Source organism: Zingiber officinale, chromosome 11B (assembly GCF_018446385.1).
Source record: "Zingiber officinale cultivar Zhangliang chromosome 11B, Zo_v1.1, whole genome shotgun sequence".
Lineage (NCBI taxonomy): Eukaryota > Viridiplantae > Streptophyta > Magnoliopsida > Zingiberales > Zingiberaceae > Zingiber > Zingiber officinale.
In genome coordinates, this window is record NC_056007.1 from 66901102 (window position 1) to 66922964 (window position 21863).

Genomic DNA, 21863 nt, shown 5'->3' on the forward strand with positions numbered 1-21863 from the left:
TCTCTCCGTGTGAGAATCTCGATGCATGATAACCTAATTAGCCCATAACTTTCTTAATTCTATCTCTCTCAAATTCATCAAACCCAATGCCTCTTGTCTTTAATTTCTTCACCTTTCAAGCGACGGTGTTTTATCCTTGTTTATGTGACACAGATTCTTCACAGCTTCCCACGCATTGACTCTCTTATTTTATGCATTAAGTTGATTACTCTTCAGTATTTATTCATTTTTTTATCGTGTAATTTATTGATAATAAACCTTTTTCTTAGCATAAGTGCATTTTAAGCAAGCACTTACAAGCAACAGTTTAGTATGGTCAATCTTAACTTTGCTTTGAGGACAAGTTTAGGCAGGCTCTAAGAGATTAAGTGGTCCTTAATTGCACTGAGTATTTGTTTTTTTCATTTGCCTGTTCAATTTATTTAAATGCAAGCACAAAATTTATTTAAGCTTAAGAAGAGAAATTTTTGGCCATATTCTGCAAGTGGCTCTGTTTCAGTAAACCATGACTTCATGCATGCACGCACGCATGCTTACTCTGTCACTTCTCTTCTGTCTCCTAATAATGGAGAATAACTCAGTTAAAGCTGCCGGATTCTAACTACAATCTGCAGACTATCAATGGAGTCAAACCAAACAGTGAGTGAGTCAGATCAGAAGCAAAGATAACATCAGAAATCAAGTCTCATCTATTTGTATTTGCAAATTGCAATGGCGTGTAGTGCACATCCCTCCTGTGAGTCCACTGTATGTTCTGACAGCGTTCAGTCCTGTGCCATCTCCCACAACCTCAAGAGTGTCCTTTGCCGCTTTCCTCGCGTTGAGCTCTGTGAGAGGAGATCCCCTTCCTCAATTAATGTCTGCTCTGTCAATGTTTCTTACCATGTTGAATATTATAACAATCGATGCAAAACTGAGAACAATGTCTTAAAGCACCAGTATTCCCAGTGTTCCAGAAATGAGACTGCTGATGATTTAGTGGTTTTAGTCTTGTAATTCTTTCTTCTGAATATTAGATTCAGACAACACTAGCAGACACAGAGAAGTTCCAAGAGATGTAAAAAAGAGGCTCCTCACAAGAAGGTGCGAGTACTATGGATGACAATGATTAAAGAAAGAGCAGAAGAACATATGATAGCTGCACGAATTGACCTCTCATTGCTCAAAAGGGATCAATCCAGCAACCTCTCATTTCTATATGTTAAATGCAATGCTCTCAACCAGCTTTACAGGAAGGAATCACAGCAAGAAAAATCTCAGATTCTTACATAACACAATCTGCTCACTAATGAAATATGTACAAAATTGTGTGGGCACCATGAATCTGAGTGAGATCAGGAGCAAAGCCTGGGCAGTGATCTGGATCCACTTGGACTAACTCTTCTGCTCTTCGTGGCCTTCTCCACCTGCGCCTTCATCTTCTTGCAAATCTTCTCCAGCTCTATCACCTTCCATCGCATTCCTTGAAGCTGTGTCTTGAGCCTCTTGTTCTCTCCTGAAATCTCGAGCTTCTTCGTGTAAAGAATGATCTGCTGATCATCACTGAACTGTTTTTTCTTGCCCCGACTTTGCTCCGGCGGCGATTCTTTCGATCGGTTGGTCTCTTGGAGAAGGTTCCTGAGCTTTCTTTGCTGAGAAATCAGAGCCCTGATTACTGTTCTTGAGGGGAATTTTGAGTTCATTGCAAGATGTTTGCAGGATTCAATTGAGAGCTTCTCATAGTTTATAGCACAAAACAGCTTTGTCTTCTCTTCATCCAGTAGTTGAGTATGGACCTAAGTATTAGCGAACAGGTTAAAACAACTAATTGTTAGAAAAAATCTGAATAACAGACCAAAATCAAAATAAGTACTGAAAATTTTACGGAGATATACCTCAAGATACATGTCAATTGCTCGGTAAATTGCATCATGAGAATCTCTTGTTTCATCAGGTAGAGCTGTGGCAAGTGACAAAAACATTAAAGGCTTCAAAGAGGAATCAGGAGCGACCTCAGCCAAGTATGAGTCCATCAGCTGTGCTGCCTGCTTCAATCGAGCTTTCGATTCTGTAACATTGCTTGTGCTAAGAAAAGACTTCAAGAATCTCAAGATTAGACAAACATCATAGAGACAATCAATCCCTGCAGGTGCTGGAATTAGTAGACTATCTAACAAGGCATGGTCAAATTTTCTTCCAATCATATTCTCCAGTTTAATTTGGCAGCCCTTGTTAAGCTTCAAAGGTGCTGAGACCCTGAGAACATCGAACAAGCCCTTACAAGACACAGAGCTTCCTCCATCAAGAGAGTAGAGCAGATCTATGATAATTTCGGCAGCCTTTTTCTTGTTACATGAGGCACTGGATACGTGACTCTTTAGATAGTGCATGAGGAACCTACTGAGCAGAACATGATCTAACTTCTGCAAAACCATGTTTTTGATGACCTCTTCGATCATGTCAGGGCTCAAGCTTAGGAAATCCTCGAACCACCAATTTCGTTGGCAACCGTTCTTCGTGCTGATTGTGCTTCTTGTATCAACTGACAACCTTAGTGCTGAGCTTTCAGGAGACGAACCAGATGGGCTAGCGTCAGTTACTGATGTGATTCTACCGACAACAGACTCCAACACTCGATCCAGCATCCCCGAAGAAACTGAACCTGGAAGCAAGTCTTGGCATTGTTTCAAAGCGTGCATGATCTCAGGCCATGACCAGTAAGGGAGTCCCTCCAGAGATTTCTCGGTCAAGTCAAGCAAGTTAGAAACACCATCACTCATGTCCATGGAGTGTGCAGCATAGTACAGAAGGCAAGCGTCGCGGGGTGTTACTTCAGTTCTGCCTTTGTTGTATAAGAACTTTGTCATCAGCTCAAATGCTTCTGCTCCTCCAGGGAAGCCATGGATTGCAACTTGGAAGGGTGTAGTGGATGAAATGATCGATTCTCTGTCCCTCAAATTTCTTAGCCGGCCACAGAAGGATGAGACTACTTCCTGTAATTAAGAAATCCGCTTAGAGCGATGGATTAAACAGACAGTGAACATTTTAAGAAAAGTAAGGGAATCTGAAAGCATTAAATTCAACGATCAAATGAGACAGTCTAGTGGGGAATGAAGAGTCGTTCCACTGGTTCATTGTGCAAAAGGAAAAAGAAAGCGAACTGTAACTAGCGCTTTAAATGGCCACAGTGAAGCAAGAGAAAGAAGCGACCGGATCATTCCCTCATAAACGGAAACATAATTTCGACGTTGAAACCTTCTTTTTACTCATGTAAAAGAGATGAAGGGAAAGGAAGTAAATGACTGAAGCATTAAATGGCCACATGAAGACATCATAAATGAGGAGAGGAGAAAGCCAAAGGCTCGCCAACAAAGATGAGGATGAATTGTACATGGAAATGGAACAGCGCATTTAAGAATAGTAATGGAATACAGAGCAATGGAAATGAAGAGATGGAGAACACGATTCAAGAGAGCTCAACAAATCGAGTCGAAATGACACCGAATAGTAACTGTTCGTTGAAGAAGAATATTTGCTAGAAAAGAAACTTAAAAGCGATCAAGCTTACCTTATCAAGCAGGAAAGTCTGTTCGCCATCGACGTCGACTTCAAGGTCACAAGGCATGGCTTTGCAATGGCTAGAAAGTCCGCTAAAAGAAGTATGGCAAAAAGGAACTACAGTCTACAGTGACGAAGAAGACGAAGGAATTCCAAGGTAGAAAGGAGAACGCGAAGCCATGTCTTGAGGTGAAACAACGCGACAAAGAGGAGCAGAGGCGAGAGCAGCTCCTCTGTTCAACGTACAAGAAGCGAAGGGGAAGAAGATAAGTAGAAGAGGAACATAGAATTTCACGCAGAGACCGAGGTGACTGCTGATAAATCTCTCTCGACACCTCCCACACATATATGCATAATCACTGTAGTAGAATGCTAATCTCTGTCTCGCTCATCCCTAGCAAATACTCTACCAAAAAGATCAACTCATTGTGCACTTATGAAGTTTCCTAAAGCGAATTCTGAATTTCTGATTCGTGACGATCAATTCAAATAAAGAAAGGCATTGTGTTGGAAACTGAGCTGTCGTGGCCTTCGTCAGTGAAAGTGGCTGTCCCGCCTTTTCTCGGTGTTTATGGGTCCGTGTTCGGTATTTTGGGCCCCATCGCTACAAAGAACCCAAGGCCCAAAAGTATAGATATAGAGCTTCTGGTGGATGGTATGACCCACTGCGATATAGGCGATGGGTATGTATGGAAGGTGACACCCAACGATTCACTTTTTTTTTTAGTTTTAATAGATATCTTTAATTAATTTATTGATTTGGCACATTAATTACATATTCTTTTAGTTGTTTTATTATATTTGTATCAAATTAAAGTTTTTTATTGGGCTAGATCTCAGGTGAAGGAACATTTACTCTAATTCTATTGGATAAGGTAGGCTAACATGTGGTTTCACCCTTGTTCATTAGGATTAGTAGATATGTATGTGGATATTTAAAGAGATTATTGGCTGGTCTTTGAGGTTATAGAATCCTATCAATTCCACAAAGATATATATGTATGAAATCTATCATCATTCATGAGGTATCTTTCTTCCAAATAACTAATTAATAATTTTGAGATTAAGTAGCTTAGCCATTCATTTGCTCAAGGATTAAACAATTCTAAATCCAAACAAGATGTGGATTTGATGTTTTAGTTACTTACAATGGTTATAACTGCAGCTCTTGCCACTAGGGCCATGATGTCTGCACAGGAAACAACCCCTGGGCATTCAGCTTCCACTAAGCTTTTTACTTGATCAACAAAATCAAATCCACGAAGGCTTTGGCTTGGCAATGCTGCTTTCTCTGCTTTGTTATTGCTGGTGGAGTTTAGCAGCACAGAAGCATATCACAACCCTGAACGATAAACATTTAAGGCAAAACTTAAGACTCATGGTGTCACATTCCAAGCCTTATAAACTCTCCAGTTTGATCCATATCGATAACTTACCCTGACAAAGCAGTCATCCTGAGAAGAGCAGCTGCAAAAGAAGATGTATTTGTTATATGCTTCTTGACATAATCATATATTATCTTCTAAGCATTTGGACAATTCTTGTAGTAGAAACCCAACTCAAGATCAGACTTCGCACAGCAGAACATTAGACACTTGACTTCCATTGATTCGGTCTAAAAATTAAAGAGATGGCGTGCTAGGCATGTGGTTGCGTTGTTGACTGCGTGAAGACTTTGAATTAGAGAAAAAAGGACTTCTTCCTCTCTGCATACACCAAAGAGAGCAGATAGGACGTCAACACCAAAATTAGAGAGGGGGTCCCTGACATAGGTTCTCCGACGCTCAAATCAATACTGTGTCCGAGGGAAAAATGAAGAGATAAATAGTAAATGCGTGTGCGGCATAGGCTCTCCGACGCTAAAGTCAGTACCGTGTCCTATCGTAAGGCATGTACCTGACCAACGGAGATGACCCTTTTAAATGTCACCTTTCATAACCTCCGTAATCATAAGGTGACAGATAATGTCGAGTGTCAGATGTTGTCGGGTAAGGGAAGATATATAGCTTGAGAGATATACCGTCACCGTCCGAGGAATCTTCTATTACCCATATATACGCCTCTTTTGTAACCTATGTCATTAATGAGACGGTTGAAAGAATATGTTGTCATAATAAATTGCTGATGGAAAGTATAATCACTTTCAAGGAACGTTCTAGTGAATGCTCATATCACAATAGAAGAATACTCTATGCCAAAATGATTATTATTCTGACAGATTATTGTGATTCTCTGACAATGTTGCCTATTTAGTGTGTCTCAATCGGATCTTTGAACAGGCTGATTGTATGGTCGTCCTTCCCTTAAGTCGCTTGATTATGCACTACATAATGTTGGAGATATGCTCTTGAAGTAATATGAAGCTAAGTCCCCTAGGTCTGATCGATTCTATGACCGACCGACTATATACTGGGATATTTGCCTTTGAAAAATGAGGAACTGAGTCCTGAGAGATTCGACCGGTACTTTAAGTCGATCGTCCATATGAGAAGAGACTTGTCTTTGAAGTGAGAACTTGAGATCTGGGAGTCCGACCAAGTTTATAAGAAGAGCTGCTTTACACTTTTATCTTCTATATGTATAAGAGACGAGCATGCTGATCTGTATGAATCTGACCGAAGTTATTACCGACTGGCTATATGAAGGAGGACCGACATGTGAGAAAATCCTTAAGGTCGGCCGGTAGTGGGGTCGACCGGTCATATACTAGAAAACTTGTACTGAGTGGGGAGCTGGACCCCCTTATTCCGGTCGGGCATATGATCGGTCGACTCTGTGGTAGGTCAAATATCTCTTAAAATCGGTCGGCTATTGAATGATCAGATATATAATAGATGTCTTAATACAAGAATAAAGCACTAGGTTCGACCGACTCATGGGACGGTCGTCCTCGTATTCAAGGCCTCAGCACTTGCCAAAGAGTAAAATCCTGTTAAGAATGACACATTGGTTGCCACATTCCCTTGACTTTGGCTACCACACCACCTTGACTTTGATCATCATGTCATATTCGGGTCCACCCATAATATCCCGTATCACTAGCCTCCCCTTTAAGTCTAGTCGAAAGAGACTTATAACCAACTAACTGGACCTGAGTCTTATTTTCATCTGATCGCCCAACTTACTGGTTCGACCAGAGGGATGAGCTCCTACTCACCCGTTAATGCTATACTTAATTATATTTCTTGAAAAATAGATGTCAAATACTAGACATGTCACCATTGATATGCAGGAAAGCATATTTCAGCGTAATGTTTTTGTTATTATATCCATCATAAATGTCAATTTATGAGTATATGCCACGTGCCCCATTAACACATTCTTTGAAGCAACTGCTGATGCACGCCTCTCCGTACGGACCAACAACACTCTTTCTTTTGTAAATCAACGGTCATTAGTGAGCAGGCCATTTTGATCAAATAGTTGTGGTTGAGCTATATCTCGTGCCTTACGTTTAAAAACCCTAAACGATTAGAAACAAATCACTTGCACTTTATCTTCTTCAACCTACTCTCCTGTGATTCCCATTGACAGACTTTCCCTTCTTACGATTTGAATCAGTAAGTCCTTCTGGTTCTTCTTTGCTTTCCTTATCTTTTCCCATGGCTCAAGAGTCCTTTCCTCCTTGGTACATTTTTACTTACTCATATTTTAATAATGTTGATCGAAATTTAATCTGTTTATAAAATGAAATCCCCAAAAACTATCGTATCATCCTTCCTTCCCCCCAAGATCGTCCTCATCGCCCTCCTACGGGCCATGTTAACTTCTTTAAGGATTAGATTATAGCTAGTTTGCATTTTCCTATCCCTTCATTTATTTCTAAAATAGATCGCTACCTCAACCTTCCTCTTCAACAACTTGCGCCAAACGCATTCCGCACTATATGTGGAATGTTCATTTTGTTTCACCTATATGGCATTCCTCCAACTCTCGACAACTTTCACCTATTTTCTTACCCCAAGAGATTAGACCCAGGAGTTTTTTTTTATTATAATCCCATCCTAAGGAAGTATTCTTTAAAGAACTATCTTATTCGATTAAGGGATGGAAATCCCATTTCTTTTTTATTCAAATGTCACAGTCGACCTCCTGGCCAACTGAGTGGAGATCTGACTTTTTCCCTATTCCTGACCTTGGGAACTTTAAACTCAACCTGATTTTCATTTCCTATTCAAAGAAGCTGGGCGATGTATAATTTAAAGTTCCTAAGTTGCTGCAAGAGAGCCTGTTATGTCTGTTCGAATAAATCCCTGTCCGGGTGTCACTTCATTGTTCTTTCAGTAAGCCTTGTCAACTTGTCCATTGTGTTATTACTAACTAAGATCTCTTTTGTCTTATGTAGTGCATACTTTCTATGAGGCTTTGGTTGTTGAGCGCATTCAAGTGGAAGATGACAAGCTAATTCGGTAAGAGCAAATGTTGTTAGCTGAGCTAGCTCAACTGCCGAATGACCCCTCTGGTGAAGGATCCAGTAGCCAGACGACTGAATGTAGCATGACACCTGCCCCAGAAGAGGTGCCCTCCGACCCTTTCTCGACCTCCAAAGGTTCTCCATCTTCTGAAGACGACCCTGAAGAGGAGGCACAAGAGACATCGACTCTTCCTTCAGAGTTCAGACCTAAGTTCCTGAGGACCGGGCGTCTCCACTCCGAATGTCTTCGCCTCGCCTTGCACCTGTCTGAGAGGAAACCTCGATGTAATCATCTGAGTGGACTTTGTTTGCTCTACCCTCCATCAGTCCAATCCGAGAAGAAATCACATCCCATTTGGGCAGCTCTTCTACTATTACTTCACGTTTGCCTTCCACTTTTCTTGCCAAGACTTCGCCGGTAGTATCCTCCATCGCGGAGCCAAAAAAGATCTACCAATTCTCGGCCACCTACGATGTACCATCCTCCCAAGCCATGGCTTCTCCTTCAGTTTCCTCGCTGATCAACGAACGATTATTACTGACGGGCTAATTAATAGAGGCCTAAGAGTTAGCTATGAGCCGACTGTAGCAGAGACGACGGATGGATATTCACGTGATTCAACCATAGTAAATTATTATTTTCCAACTATCTTTTACTCCAGACATCTCTGACAATGTCTGTTTTGTAGCAATAGGAAGTAGGGATGGTTGTGGCGCAAATATTGGCAACTTTGACCGGGGAAAATGAGGCTTTGAAAGAGTGCCTATTAGAGGTTGGCTCTATATATGCCTCCACCTGGTCACAAGAGATTCAAGCGCAACTCAACCGGCTAAGCGAGCTAGAAAGACAACTCCTATTTGCGCAAGGTCGGAGAGAGCTGAGACCAAGAAGGCAAGCAAATTACAGGCTACCCTAAACATTTCTAAAGATTGGCTCTGCTTGGAGACAATTCGCCGAATAAAAATAGTGGCCGAGCTAGATGAGAAGATCACAGAAATCCAGTGTATCTCTGCTCAACTAGAAGAATCAAAGGCTACTCATATCACATAGATGGCTACTAAGGAGTCCGAGCTGACGGTCAAAATCCAGCTAGCATCTGAGCAGCAATAAAGTTTGGACGCCCAAAGAGCTGAGCAGGCGAGACTCTCGGCCAAACTAACAGCCTCCCAGGTGGAGCTAACAACCTATCAAATGGGGGAGAACGAATGGTTCGAAACAAGGAAAATAGTCCTTCTCTACTCATGGGGCTTTAACACGTTGATCGTCAACTCTATTAACAAAGCTCTTCTCCTTGGAGCTGATGGTGTGGTTAAGAAACTTAAAGAGGGGGGCTACTTTGCGTCGGAACCTCTAGCTCGTTTCCTTGACTGCCAAAGACTACTAAAAGAGCGCCGACCCAGATTATTCCCCCATCTAAAATAGTTTTATCTTTACTTGTGGGCTAACAATTCTTATATAATGAGGTTTTTTTTTTTTTTATAACTAAGGTTTTGTTTGTTTTAATCTACTCCTAATTTATGCTTGTCTTATTCACTGTTATTTTTCCCATGTGCTTGAGAGCACAACCTCTATTTAAGTGGAAGTCTCAATCTCACTTCATATACTGAGTGACTTAGAAATCCTGTCAATCATAAAGTAACAAAACTTCAAAGGTCCGATTGGATATTGGGTTGGTCAAGTATATAGTATAGATTTCTTAAGAACGGAACCTTTATGGACCACCCGGATTTAGGTCTGTTCAAAATTAAAACTCACTAGACTTTGAGGGTTGACCGGGTTTTGGGCCAATCGAATACGTGGTGGGGAATATATATGCAAAAGTAAGAGAGACAAAGGCTTTAAAAATCCAGTTGGAATTAGGTACAACCACACTTTAGATGACTTAAGCAAAAACACAAAACGAAGGTTCACCTCGATGAGTGCACCGACTCTTTGAAATAATGATTTACCTATTACATCCGCCATAAATATGCATCTCCTATTGGTGACACGTGTCTGACAACTTTATTCCTCTAATACGACAATCAATGCACAATTACTACATGCCCATTGATTCATCTTCTAATCCGGCGGCTACAATAATTAGCCCACCTTTTTTACCACCTTGATCCAACGATCCTTATTAAAAGAGGATTTGAAAAGTTTCCTTTGAAAGCTCTTTAAAAACCCTAAGGTATTTTTCTTCCTTAGTGTTAGCGGGCCTTCTGCTTTTGTAAACTCACTGAACTCTCTACTTCTTCATTCACCTTCCCTTGATCTTACTTCTTGATTTTTACCATGGATACTCTTGGCGTATGATATACACTCCTCACCTTGAACTTTAATGAGGTGCACATAATCATACCAATCGAGCAAGAGCACCCTCATCTTCCCCCAAAAGGTCATGTAACCATCTTCAAAGGGCAAATCTTGGCAGGACTACATTTTTCCATTCTACCTTTCTTTACTGAGGAGAGTCAATATTTTCATATTTCCCTTTATCAACTAATCCCCAATTCCATTCGCCTCTTGTGTGGGGCTTCTATCATTTTTCATTTGTTCAGGGTTTCTTTGCCCCCTTGTTTGTTCCATTACTTTTTCTACCCTCAACAAGTAATCGAGGGCGTATTCATTTTCACGCTCGTCCCAAGAACACCCTATTCAATAAAATTTCTCCTTAGAGTGAGTGGAGGTATAAATATTTATTCATCAGACTTTTACTCCCATATCTTGGCCAATAATTTGGTGAAGTTTGATATTTTTGGGCTACATCAGGAGGAGTTATTATATATCTTTGGGGCGAGTCCTATCAAAATTGGGTCGGACTCCTCCTTTGGTAAAAAATATTTCCCTTCTCACTTCATTTTTATGAAAAATCCCTTATCTCATGGTATTTAACCTTATTTCTATAGTGGAAACCATTTCAAAAGCTCTCCTTTTCAAAAATATTTGGATAAAGGAAGACACGCTAAACCAACTAGGCCAAGTACTTTTGAAGAAGCATAAGGCCGAGCAGGCATTTTCATCTTTCGGACGCCCCCTATTAACAACGGTCTCTCTTCAATCTACTAATTCGAATACGCCACTTACCTTTAGGCGTAAAAAAGGCACTGATTGGATGCTCTTATTTTATCTGAATGACCATTGGATGAGCAGACTATTATTGATACGACCCAAGCTCTTTCTGCTCGAGGAAAAGATCTGATCATAGAGGAGTGTCCTTTGACTAGGCCCATAATTTTAAGGTCGGTCAGTCCTTCTTCTAGGCTTTTTGCATCTGCTCGGCCTTCTCGGCCGGTTAAGTCAACTTGTAAACTTTCATCGCAACGTTAGGCGCCCCCAATGGGCTCTACTTTGAGCACCCCTTCTCCCAGGCCAGGTTCTCCTCCCGACTTAATTCATCAATTTAACCTCACATTTGGCTTACCATCCCAACAGGGGATGGTCTCAACTCAGCCATCTTATGGGGTAATGAAGATGAAAGGCCCACTAGCTGATTCTTAGACAACTGCAAGAAGGCGATCGAAGGATTCTACAACTTCTGAGTGGCCAGATGAATATGCTCAGAATGCAATTGCGGTAAGCGCTTAATTTCGATTTCCTTCATTACATAGAACCTCTCACCGCTATTCTTTTTAGCTTTATGCTATTTGGCTGAATTTAAGCAACTTAGCGGTCAATCTAGAGTGGGATAATAAAATCCTATGAGAGCGTGTAGAAGAACTAGAAGCCTTTACATCCAATCCAAACACGGAGGTGACTAATTTGCAAAAAATAAGTGAGTTATCAAGACAGGCTGCTATCGGATATGGAGAAGATGATGAGAGACTCCCAGCAATTGGTGGAATCTCAACAAGTAGAAAAAAGTAAACTAGAAATCCTGTTGCAGACCAACGAAACTAAGCTCCGAGCGAACAGAATAATGAGAGACAAGGCAATCTCTGACTTGGCATAAAAATCTGCCCTACTAGAGGAGCTGAAGGTTATTCAAGCTTCGGGATCCACTGAGCAAGCCAAAGAACTATCGTCTAAGGATATGTTAATATTAGAACAATAACACAACTTGAATACGCAAGAAGCCCAGCTGGAATCAATAAAGGATGAACTAGAGTTTGCTAAATCCGAGATGGCAGCTTAGCTTATAAGGCCAGGGAGGATGAGAGTTTTGAGATCAGGCGGAAAGCCCATCTCGAATTCCATAAATTCAGCTAGCAATTTGTCGTGCGCATTTTGAGGACACTCACTCTTGGAGCTGAAGGAGCAGTTCGACAATTAAGGGAGGGTGGCTACTTATCGACAGAGCCTCCCCAACGATTCATAAATGGCCAACGACTTCTCAAAGAGCCCACAAAAGACTTCTTGAGTAAATTTAATTGAATGTATGACATGATTTTCTTTATGCCTAGTAATTACTAATGGGAACAAAACTTAAATGATAAACATGTATTGATCATTATTAAATCATACCTATCTTCTTGTATATATTCACAATTTTATTAATACCTCCTTTGTATGATGAAATCCGAATGAACACTTCCTCACAAGAAAGGTCCAGTATTACAGAGATCTAGAGATTAGACGTATAAGTGATCATCATAATTAAACCGAATTGAATAATAGGTTTGGCAGGATAATGATTCCAAGAAGAATAATCGGTCCAGAAGGAATAATGCAATTGCAGACAAATTATTTCGAATGGAGGAGTTCAATATTTGGACGCCTGAATCGACACGCATATGCTTTTGATTGACCAATTAGATAAAATAGAATAAGATACCCCTTGTGACTCAAGTGACGTAATAAAGCTATGAGAAATTTATCCGAGCGATCTGTGAATAATATGCACGCAAAGAGCATGCTCACTTATAACCCAGTCGGACGACCCAGGAATCTCGTAAAATATATAGGTGCAAGTACACACTCGCCTATAACCTGACATGCTACATGGGACTCTGGAATATATAGCTCGAGAGCATATTCTCTTATAACTCGGCCTACTATACAGGAGTTTGGAATATATAGTTGCAAGAGCATGCTCATTTATAACCGACCTACTGCACGGGAGTTTAGAATATATATCTGTGAGAGCATGCTTGTTTATAACCCAGCCTACTACATGGGAGTCTCGAATATAGAGATGCGAGAGAACGCTCGCTTATAACCCAGACGGTGACTCGAGAGTCTAGAATACATAAACATAAAAACATGCTCGCTTATAACTCGACCATGTAGGGGGAGTTTAGAATATATAAACACCAGAGCATGCTCGCTTATAGCTTGACCTATTACACGAGAGTTTGGAATATATAGACGCGAGAACATGCTCACTTATAACTTGCCCAGAGGCTTGAGAGTCTGAGAAAATATATAGGTGTGAGAGTAAACTCACTTATAACCCGGTTGGCTGCTCGAAAGTCTGGAAAAATATATAGGCATAAGAGCAAGCTCGCTTATAACATGTCCAGAAGCTTGGGAGTCTGGGACTTAGTGCGAGAGCATGTTCACTATAACCTGCCCAGAGGCACGGGAGTCGGGGACTTGGCATGAGGGCATGCTCGCTTATAAACCCGTTAGCTGCTCGGGAGTCTGAAAATATATAGGCACGAGAGCAAGCTCGCTTATAACCTGTTCGGAAGCTCGGGAGTCTAGGACTTGGCGCGAGAGTAAGCTCTCTTATAAGTTGCCCAGAGGCTTGGGAGTCTAGGACTTGACGCGAGAGCAAGCTCGCTCATAACTCGCCTGGAGACTTGGGAGTCTGGGACTTGGTGCGAGAGCATGCTCGCTTATAATATGTCCGGAGGATTGGGAGTTTGGGACTTGGCATGATAGCAAGCTCACTTATAACCCTCCCAGAGGCTCGGGAATCTGGGACTTGGTGCGAGAGCAAGCTCGCTTATAACCCGCTCGGAGGCTTGGGAGTATGGAACATGGCAGGAGAGCATGCTCGCTTATAACCCACCTAGAGGCTCTAGAGTCTGGGACTTAGAGTTTTTTAGGTAAATTTGTTTATATTTTTATTAAGTTTTTTAATGAAAAGGTAAATATATATCATCAAAAATGCACAAACATACAAAAGTGATCATGAAACCTTTTATGTCATATCTGATGAAGTATCAGATCTGGAAGGGGAACCATGGTCACGTACATGTGCTCACTAGTATACCATCTATCTCTGTCTCCTCTGCATATGCTGGCTACAAGCTCATCCTCAGTACTAGATACTGAAGCTGAGGTTTCATCTAACACTACCTTCTATCTCTGTCCAGCTGCTCATGTGTCTACATCATCAATGTCCATGCTATATCTTGTGTCTATTGTAAGCCCGTGCCTCGCACCTCCACCATGTTTCTCAGGTCTCCCTGTGTCGGCGAGTCTCTAGTGACTCCAATCCATCTCCTCCTGTGTCATGGGCCAAGGCCTCATGAAGTCACTTTGAGCAAGTGCCCAGCTATCAATGGATTTAGCGCACCTTTACCATGAGCCATTTGCTGCGAGCTAAATAGGTCTTTATGGTGGACCTATGCACCCTCCTAGGATTTTTAGAAAAGTTCTAGCCATAAATGGATTTGATGTTGTCTTTACAGTGAGTCATTTGTTGCGGACTAGATAGGCCTATTCACCCTCTTGGACTTTTTGGCAAAGCTGTAATCATAAACAGATTTCACATGTCTTTACTGCTAGCCATTTGTTGTGAAATATATAGATCTTTCTAAGGTGGATCTATGCACCTATACATCACTCTCATCCCCTATATGCTATCCCACATACAATCCTCATGCTGTACTACATGACTCCATCCGTTGTGGTATCTTCTCAATACATCACCCACATCCCATTAGATAACCCACATGCAGTTCTCACGCTCTACTACATGACTCCATCTGCTGTGGCATCACCTCACTACTCTCCTCATCTCACACTCAGACTGTGGTACCATCTATGAGTTCCAACCATGACATCAGTGTGCTCCTGCAATTGTCCAGCATCTCATTAGCATCCTGCTCCAGTAGTCATTAATGTATCCCTCTAGCTAGCCACTAGAGGGTGTCTCTGTGTCTAGGTCATCTGCCAGTGGGTGTATCCGAAAGGAGGTATCCACCGTTATGGTGGTGTCATGAAGTGTTAATGCTCGTGGTCCTCCATGTGTAGACATAGCTGCTACTAGCTCCTGATCAGGTACATAAACTTTTTTTCCTTTTTTTATTTGTTTTTACCAAGGTCGTACTTTGGCTTGACCGAATATCGGCTAGACTAGCGCCCCAGTTTTATCTATGTAACAAGGGCATATGGGTGGCCAACAAACATATGTTGGCCCAGATGATATCTAAAATATCAATTTAGTCCATTATAATTTCTAACTTGTTGAACACGTGAGAATGCAAAATTCTTTAAATTTTTTATTTCTATTTTTAATTTTTAATTTTTATCTTGTCAAGATCTTCTAATCGAAAAGATGTTGCTAAGGTAAATTTTAACTCATTTTCTTTTTAAAATTGTTCATTTTATATTTCTAATTTACAAGCATTTCTAGACAACATTTTTATATATTTATATAACTAGTTAGGAGGTAGGGACCGTACCTAACTTACCTTGTCGATTTCATTATCTGAAGCTCTCCCTGTAGTGCTGTCTCCTTCTGACGTTGCTTCCCCTTCATCGATACTTTCAATACTCATTTCGGATGAGCTTGCTTCATCTTCTTCTTCTTGGTGACTTGCCATCAGCGTAAGTCCGGCATGGGCTTCGATCTCTAACTTTAATGACGTTTCATCCCACGTTACCTTTAGGTTTTTGTGCTTTGTTTGGATCGACTTCTTGTCCTTCTCCTTATTCTTTAATTTTGAGCAATTGTCTTTGATGTGCCCTTTTTTATTACATTGATAGCATCTTACATTTCTTCTTCTTTTCTTGGCCTACACTTGATTGAAATTATTAGCTTTAAGAACTTTTTTGAACTTCCTTACCAAAAATGTCATTTCGTCATTGTCAAGGGATGTCTCAGAATTTGGTTCATCCATTTTTTTCTTTAAGACAATGTTGTGCTTTGCCTCCTTTAGATCTACATATCTTAACTTATGAATTTCAAAAGTAGAGAACAATTCTTCTAAATTGCTTACCTCTAAGTCCCTAGAGATGAAATATGCATCTACTAGGGCTGCCTATTCAGGAGTCTTAGGAAAAGCGTTAAGCGCGTACCTTAGCGAATCTAGATTGGTTACCTTTTCTCCGAGATTCGTGAGTCCGGTGATGAGTTCCTTGATTCTCGAGTGGAGGTGTGCGACGATTTTGCCTTCTTCTAACTGGAGCTTGTAGATCTAGTTCTGAAGTAGGTCTCATTTCGTGAGTTTTGCCTCTGATATCCCTTTATGCAGTTTCAAGAATTTATCTCAAAGCTCTTTGCTGACTTGTAGACTCTGATCTGGTTGACTTCTTGTGGAGGTAAAATGCTCAGCAAATGGAATTCTGCCTTGCCATTTGCCACGAAGTTGGCTTGCTACTTTTTCGTCTATTGATGTTCTGCTTTGTCATTCTCTTATTGATCCTTTGGTGCTACAAAAGTATACTTCATTATTATTAATAATTCAAAGTCAGTTTTGAAGAATACCTTTATATTCTTTTTTCAAAACACAAACTCCCCCTCGAACTTAGGCGGGTAGATGCTTTATCCGACCATCGTCTTCTGTGCTTCGGTCGGCGGTTAGTTCTTCTGAAACGGCTGGGCTCTGATACCACTTGTTGGTCTATGTAGGCTGACAAGAGAGGAGTGAATTGCTCTGAAATGAAATGAATATCTTTCTCGACTTTTCAAGTTAAATTATGAAACAACACTTGTATAATAATAAACTAATTAACACGAAAGAAAGAAGAGACAGATCTTTTACTTGGTTTGTAATAAAGAGATTACTAGTCTAAGACGTTGAAAAACTCACTATCAAATCTCCTTGTAGTGAAAAAGCCTTTTATAGCAGTTTAAGCACAAGATTACAAAGTAGAACAAAAAGGAAGATTGTTTTCAAGTGTTGTGTTGAACTACTGAGACCAGGGCTGTATTTATATTTGTGATCTGGGCACTTGGAAGGTTTTCAAGCACTTGAATGTGGATAAAATTTTATCTATGTCGCAATGGATCGCAACAGCTCGATCTGGATAAAACCTCTTTGCTCCAAGCGCCTGGAATAGCTCCAGGCACTTGGACCCTTGTTGACTTTTATCAAAAAAGTCACCGAGTCGAGGCACCCTCGAGCTACCTCAGGGGTCTGAGCGTTCGGGTGCTTGAACCATGTCCAGGCGCTCGGACCAGTCAGCTTCAGCTAACTGGCCCAACTCTTTCTTCGATCGCTTGGGTGATTTCGACCATCCAGAATTAGGCGCACCTAAACCTATCTTCCGGCCTACTCGAGCAATCTTCTGATCTGAGTTCTCATCCCTCAGACATGTCGCGCACTCCCTTCTCATTCACCGGTGTACTTTTCTGTAGCACCTCGTCCCTCAGACTCACCGAGCCCGTCGACTCTCTCCCGCGCCATCCTTCTTGCTAGCTACATCTTTCACTCAACTTCATGTGCTCTTAAGTTTTTGTACACTTAGACATAACGTATTAAAAGATAACAGGACCTAACCTGACTTGGTTGATCATATCAAAACTACCACGGTGTACTTATATTATATATTACCTTTCATAACCTTCACAATCATAAGGTGACAAATAATATCGAGTGTCAGAGTTTGTCAGGTAACTTAAATCAAATTTAACTCAAAACAACCTTAATCTAACTCAAATTAAATTTAAATCAAACTAACTTAAATCAAATTTAACTCAAATCAATCTTAATCTTACCCAGATTAAATTAAATTTAAAATCAAACTAACTTAAAGAAAATTTAACTCAAATCAACCATAATCTAACTGAAATCAAATTAAATTCAAATCAAATTAACCTTAAATCAAATGTAACTAAAATCAAATTAGCCAATTAATCAAATTAAACTGAAATCTAATCAATCAAATCAAATTTAAAACTTAAATCTAATTAATCTTACAAACATAAATTAAACTAAATTAACCATCTCATAATCACCCATAGGTATAACATGATTAACAACCTAACACTACAACAAAAACTACAAACGACAACACCCCTATGACAACGATTTTAAGAGAAAGCGTTGCGTATTTGCTCAAAGACAACGGTTTTTGCCAAAACCGTTGTCTTTGAACTCCCCATTAAATAAAAAAGACAACGGTTTTAGCAAAACTGTTGTCATTGAGCGATTTTTTTTAAAACGACAACACTTTTTACAACGATTTTATAAACCGCTGTCTTTATCCGCGTTTTTAGCGGCTACGACAACAGTTTTGAAAAAACCGTTGTAATTGAATTTGGTCATTTCCCCCCTTCGCTGTTTTCCTTTCCCTTGTTGTTTTCTTTTTGGCGTCGTGTTTTCACATTCCCAAACCTAAGCCGCCATTTATCTTTCCCTCTCCTCATACGACGTTGTGCTCCTTCTCGTTTCCTGGTGAGCGGCAGCGTTCTCCAATGGGCTGCCGAAGATCCAGACGCACGGGAGGGAGAAACCGGAGAACGGGATTTGCCACGACGACAACACGCCGGCGGTGAAGGCGAAGACCATCGACGAACTGCACTCCCTGCAGAAGAAGAGGTCGGCGCCGACCACCCCCATCAAGGACGACGCGCAGCAGGGCAACGCTGCCTTCGCCACCATCTCAGAGGAGGAGCGCCAGAAGCTCCAGCTCCAATCCATCAGGTCAATATTTAATCTCCATCTTCTTGAGAACAAGAAGGTGGAACCCAATCTTTCTCCCGCGTTTCTTGTAATGAAATCGTGTTGTGCGCAGTGATTCATTGGCATCGCTGACGAGGGAGACAGGGCCGAAGGTGGTGAGGGGCGATCCGGCCAGGAAGGTGGAGGCGACCAAGGTCGTCGCTGAGCACCACCAGTACTTGACGCCGACCATCAGCGTCAGCGACAGCGCCCTCAAGTTTACCCATGCCCTCTACAACCTCTCCCCGCCCGGTATCTGCTCTCATCTCCTCTTCATCACTCAAATCATCACATTTCATTATCATTGAAAGAATCACGAATTCCTTGTAGAACTCTACGAGCAAGCCATAAAACATGAACATGGATCATTCATAACATCAACTGGAGCCTTGGCTACCTTGTCCGTCACGAAGACTGGCCGTTCGCCGAGGGACAAGCGCGTCGTCAAGGATGAAACCACTGCCAATGAGCTTTGGTGGGGAAAGTAAGTCCACACAACTAATTCATGATCCTTCCATTGATGGTTCCTTCTCAAAATGTATGTGCACTATTCACGCAAAGGCTCACCGAACATAGAGATGGATGAGCACACCTTCCTGGTGAACAGGGAGAGGGTTGTCGATTACCTCAACTCTTTGGATAAGGTACACATGCACATCAAGTGTTTGATGTAATTCCTCATAGATCCTAATATGCCATCTGAATGATTGCACATCAAGTGTTTGATGTAATTCCTTATAGATCCTAATATGTCATCTGAATGATACAAGGTATTTGTGAATGACCAATTCCTCAACTGGGATCCCGAGCATCGAATCAAAGTTCAAATTGTCTCTGCAAGGGCCTATCATTCCTTGTTCATGCACAACATGTAAGTGAAAAATACTACTAATAAGAATGCTAAAGATGCTCTTCAATTCTACAGTTCAATAGTTATCCAGATAAGTCATCTTTACGTTGGTTCTGTTGATCTCTAGTAGTGAATCATAATTGTGTTAGTAGCAGGCTGGATCATACATATGCATATATTAGTGTTAGTGAGCTAACTAGCTCCTCTTTCTCTCCTTAATGCCAAGGGAAAACATGTAAACTAGAAGAAGAAAAACTCTCTTTTGCATGAAATAATTGGAAGGATCGCAGGTGCATCCGTCCTACGCCTGAAGAACTGGAGGATTTCAGTACTCCGGACTTCACAATTTATAATGCTGGCTAGTTTCCATGTAATCAATACACACACTACATGACTACCTCCACTAGCATTGATCTTAATCTTGATAGGAAAGAAATGGTCATCCTTGGCACACAATATGCCGGGGAGATGAAGAAGGGTTTGTTCGGTGTGTTGCACTATCTAATGCCTAAAAGAAACATTCTCTCCCTGTACTCTAGCAACAATATGGGCAAAGATGGTGATGTTGCCCTCTTCTTTGGACTATCAGGTAAGTGTTGGTCGGACGAAATTCTGGCACATCACCTGCCCATTGATGGATTGCTGAAGTCACAGATTTAGGTGAATCTTTCATCTGACTAAATACGTCATGGGCAATTGCATTTTCTGCCGATTTGTGACAACTCTCCTAGAATTGTTCTGACTGCAAGAAAATATAAAAAAGTTTCATAGATACTTCATGGTTTCTCATGCAGCTGTGAGAGCCCTTCATTTTGGTTAGAAGTTGAGCCATTCAGATTTGACTCTTGCATTACTGCACACTTGTTTTTTTTTCTCATATGATATCTTGCAAGGAAAAGAAAAGGAAAATATGAGTGAGGTTAGATAGGAGGATATTGAAAGGCATGGTACACTCCTAGTCCTACAATTGGGCAACCTACTTATCCAAGCAAACAAAGAAACAAGTTTGGGATGAGAGGAAAAAAAGGTAGATAGGAAAGGTAAGATGCTCCCGACCCGTTCAGTGAGTTCAAGCTGCGGTTTTCGGGTTGTTGAATTGGTTGGTTGGTCCGGTTCACAATAACTTTGGTATGCACAATCTTGGGAACAAAAGAATCAGTCTTTAAGCTTGTGACTTGCTTAACATGTTTTTGCGTTCTCTTTATTTATTTATTTTCCTTGAGTTATTGCGATGCTTCTTTGAAACAGTTCAAATTTGCCTTCCTGGAGAATGTCTTTAATGACTTGCTCTTTGGATCTCCAAGCTGATTAACTTGTTTGCATCCACTGATCAACCTCAGTTTTTTTTAACTTTCAAAATGATCTCAATTATAAAAACAGGATTTTTCTTTAATTTGTCTTTTCCTCAGATTGAGTTAAATGAGTACAATGGCATGAGAAAGGTTCCGCCTCTTCAGAGCATCTAAACTGACACAAAGTGTGCGCGGTGGAGTCCAAGTTGTATTGGGAGGCATGCCCACCCTTTGAGCCAAGTGTTCTCTCACCACCTCCATGAGCTCTAACTCAAGCCACTTGGCTCCATCTGACAGCAACACTCTTTAACCATGGTTAAGAGTTGAACAAATCCATCCATTTATGAGTTGTCACTATAAATCCATGGTTAAGCTGAAACCACCCCCTTCCTCTCCTATATATGCACTCACAAACATCCTCCTTCAATTATTTCACATATACTTTTGTGATGGGTCTATTTATTGCAGATCAATTTGCAGCTCCTGGAAACTTGTTACTTGCAAAATGAAAAAGCATATTGTGCCTACCAGGTCTCAAAGGTAATGCAGTCTGGAAAATGTCACAGAAAATTGCATGAATATTTTGTTTCAAGATGTTAATGGATGTAATGTGCTTTGCATGGATTCTATTGATCTTGGATGATAGTTCACTTAAATAATGTTAGCTGCATGCAGTGCTAATTATTTAATAAACTATGCTAAGCTAGGTATCACTGCTCCTAGTAGATTCCATGTACTGTTATTCTCTAATAAACACCTCTTTTTGTTTCCTTCATTTGGTTTGTTTTTGCCTTCTATGCACTACAGATTGGTTAATTACATTCTCCTTTTGGAATTCTAGAATTTGATAAATTTTGTTAAATTTTCTCTTGCAGGTCGGGCAATTTGTGAGGCTTGAGTTTTTTTTATGCAAGAAGTGAGCTTTGTTAGGATGTAGCTTGCCTTGCTAATTTGTAAATTAAAAGCCATATGGAGAACATCAAATGGAAAACATGTGATATAATGT

At 40.8% G+C, this 21863-nt stretch overlaps 1 protein-coding gene and 1 pseudogene across 1 annotated transcript; one reads left to right on the top strand and one right to left on the bottom strand.

Moving 5' to 3' along the window:
• Positions 1–1070: 1070 nt before the first annotated feature.
• Positions 1071–4063, bottom strand: LOC122035275 (BTB/POZ domain-containing protein At3g22104-like). The gene is made up of 3 exons (XM_042594693.1): positions 3548–4063; positions 1875–2972; positions 1071–1775 (listed from the first exon to the last, which is right to left on the bottom strand). Exons 1-3 carry the CDS (start codon positions 3602–3604, stop codon positions 1335–1337), a joined length of 1596 nt encoding a protein of 531 aa, XP_042450627.1. The 5' UTR covers positions 3605–4063; the 3' UTR covers positions 1071–1334.
• A 3893-nt stretch (positions 4064–7956) lies between these two features.
• On the top strand, positions 7957–20225 carry LOC122033981 (annotated as a pseudogene).
• Positions 20226–21863: the final 1638 nt, after the last annotated feature.

Bases quoted from the DNA above. Each gene is read 5' to 3' on its own strand.
- LOC122035275 (XM_042594693.1), bottom strand. From the start codon at position 3,604: ATGCCTTGTGACCTTGAAGTCGACGTCGATGGCGAACAGACTTTCCTG. The intron at 2,973-3,547 runs GTAAGCTTGATC...TCTTAATTACAG, and splicing joins AGACTTTCCTGCTTGATAAG to GAAGTAGTCTCATCCTTCTG. The intron at 1,776-1,874 runs GTATATCTCCGT...GCTAATACTTAG, and splicing joins CAATTGACATGTATCTTGAG to GTCCATACTCAACTACTGGA.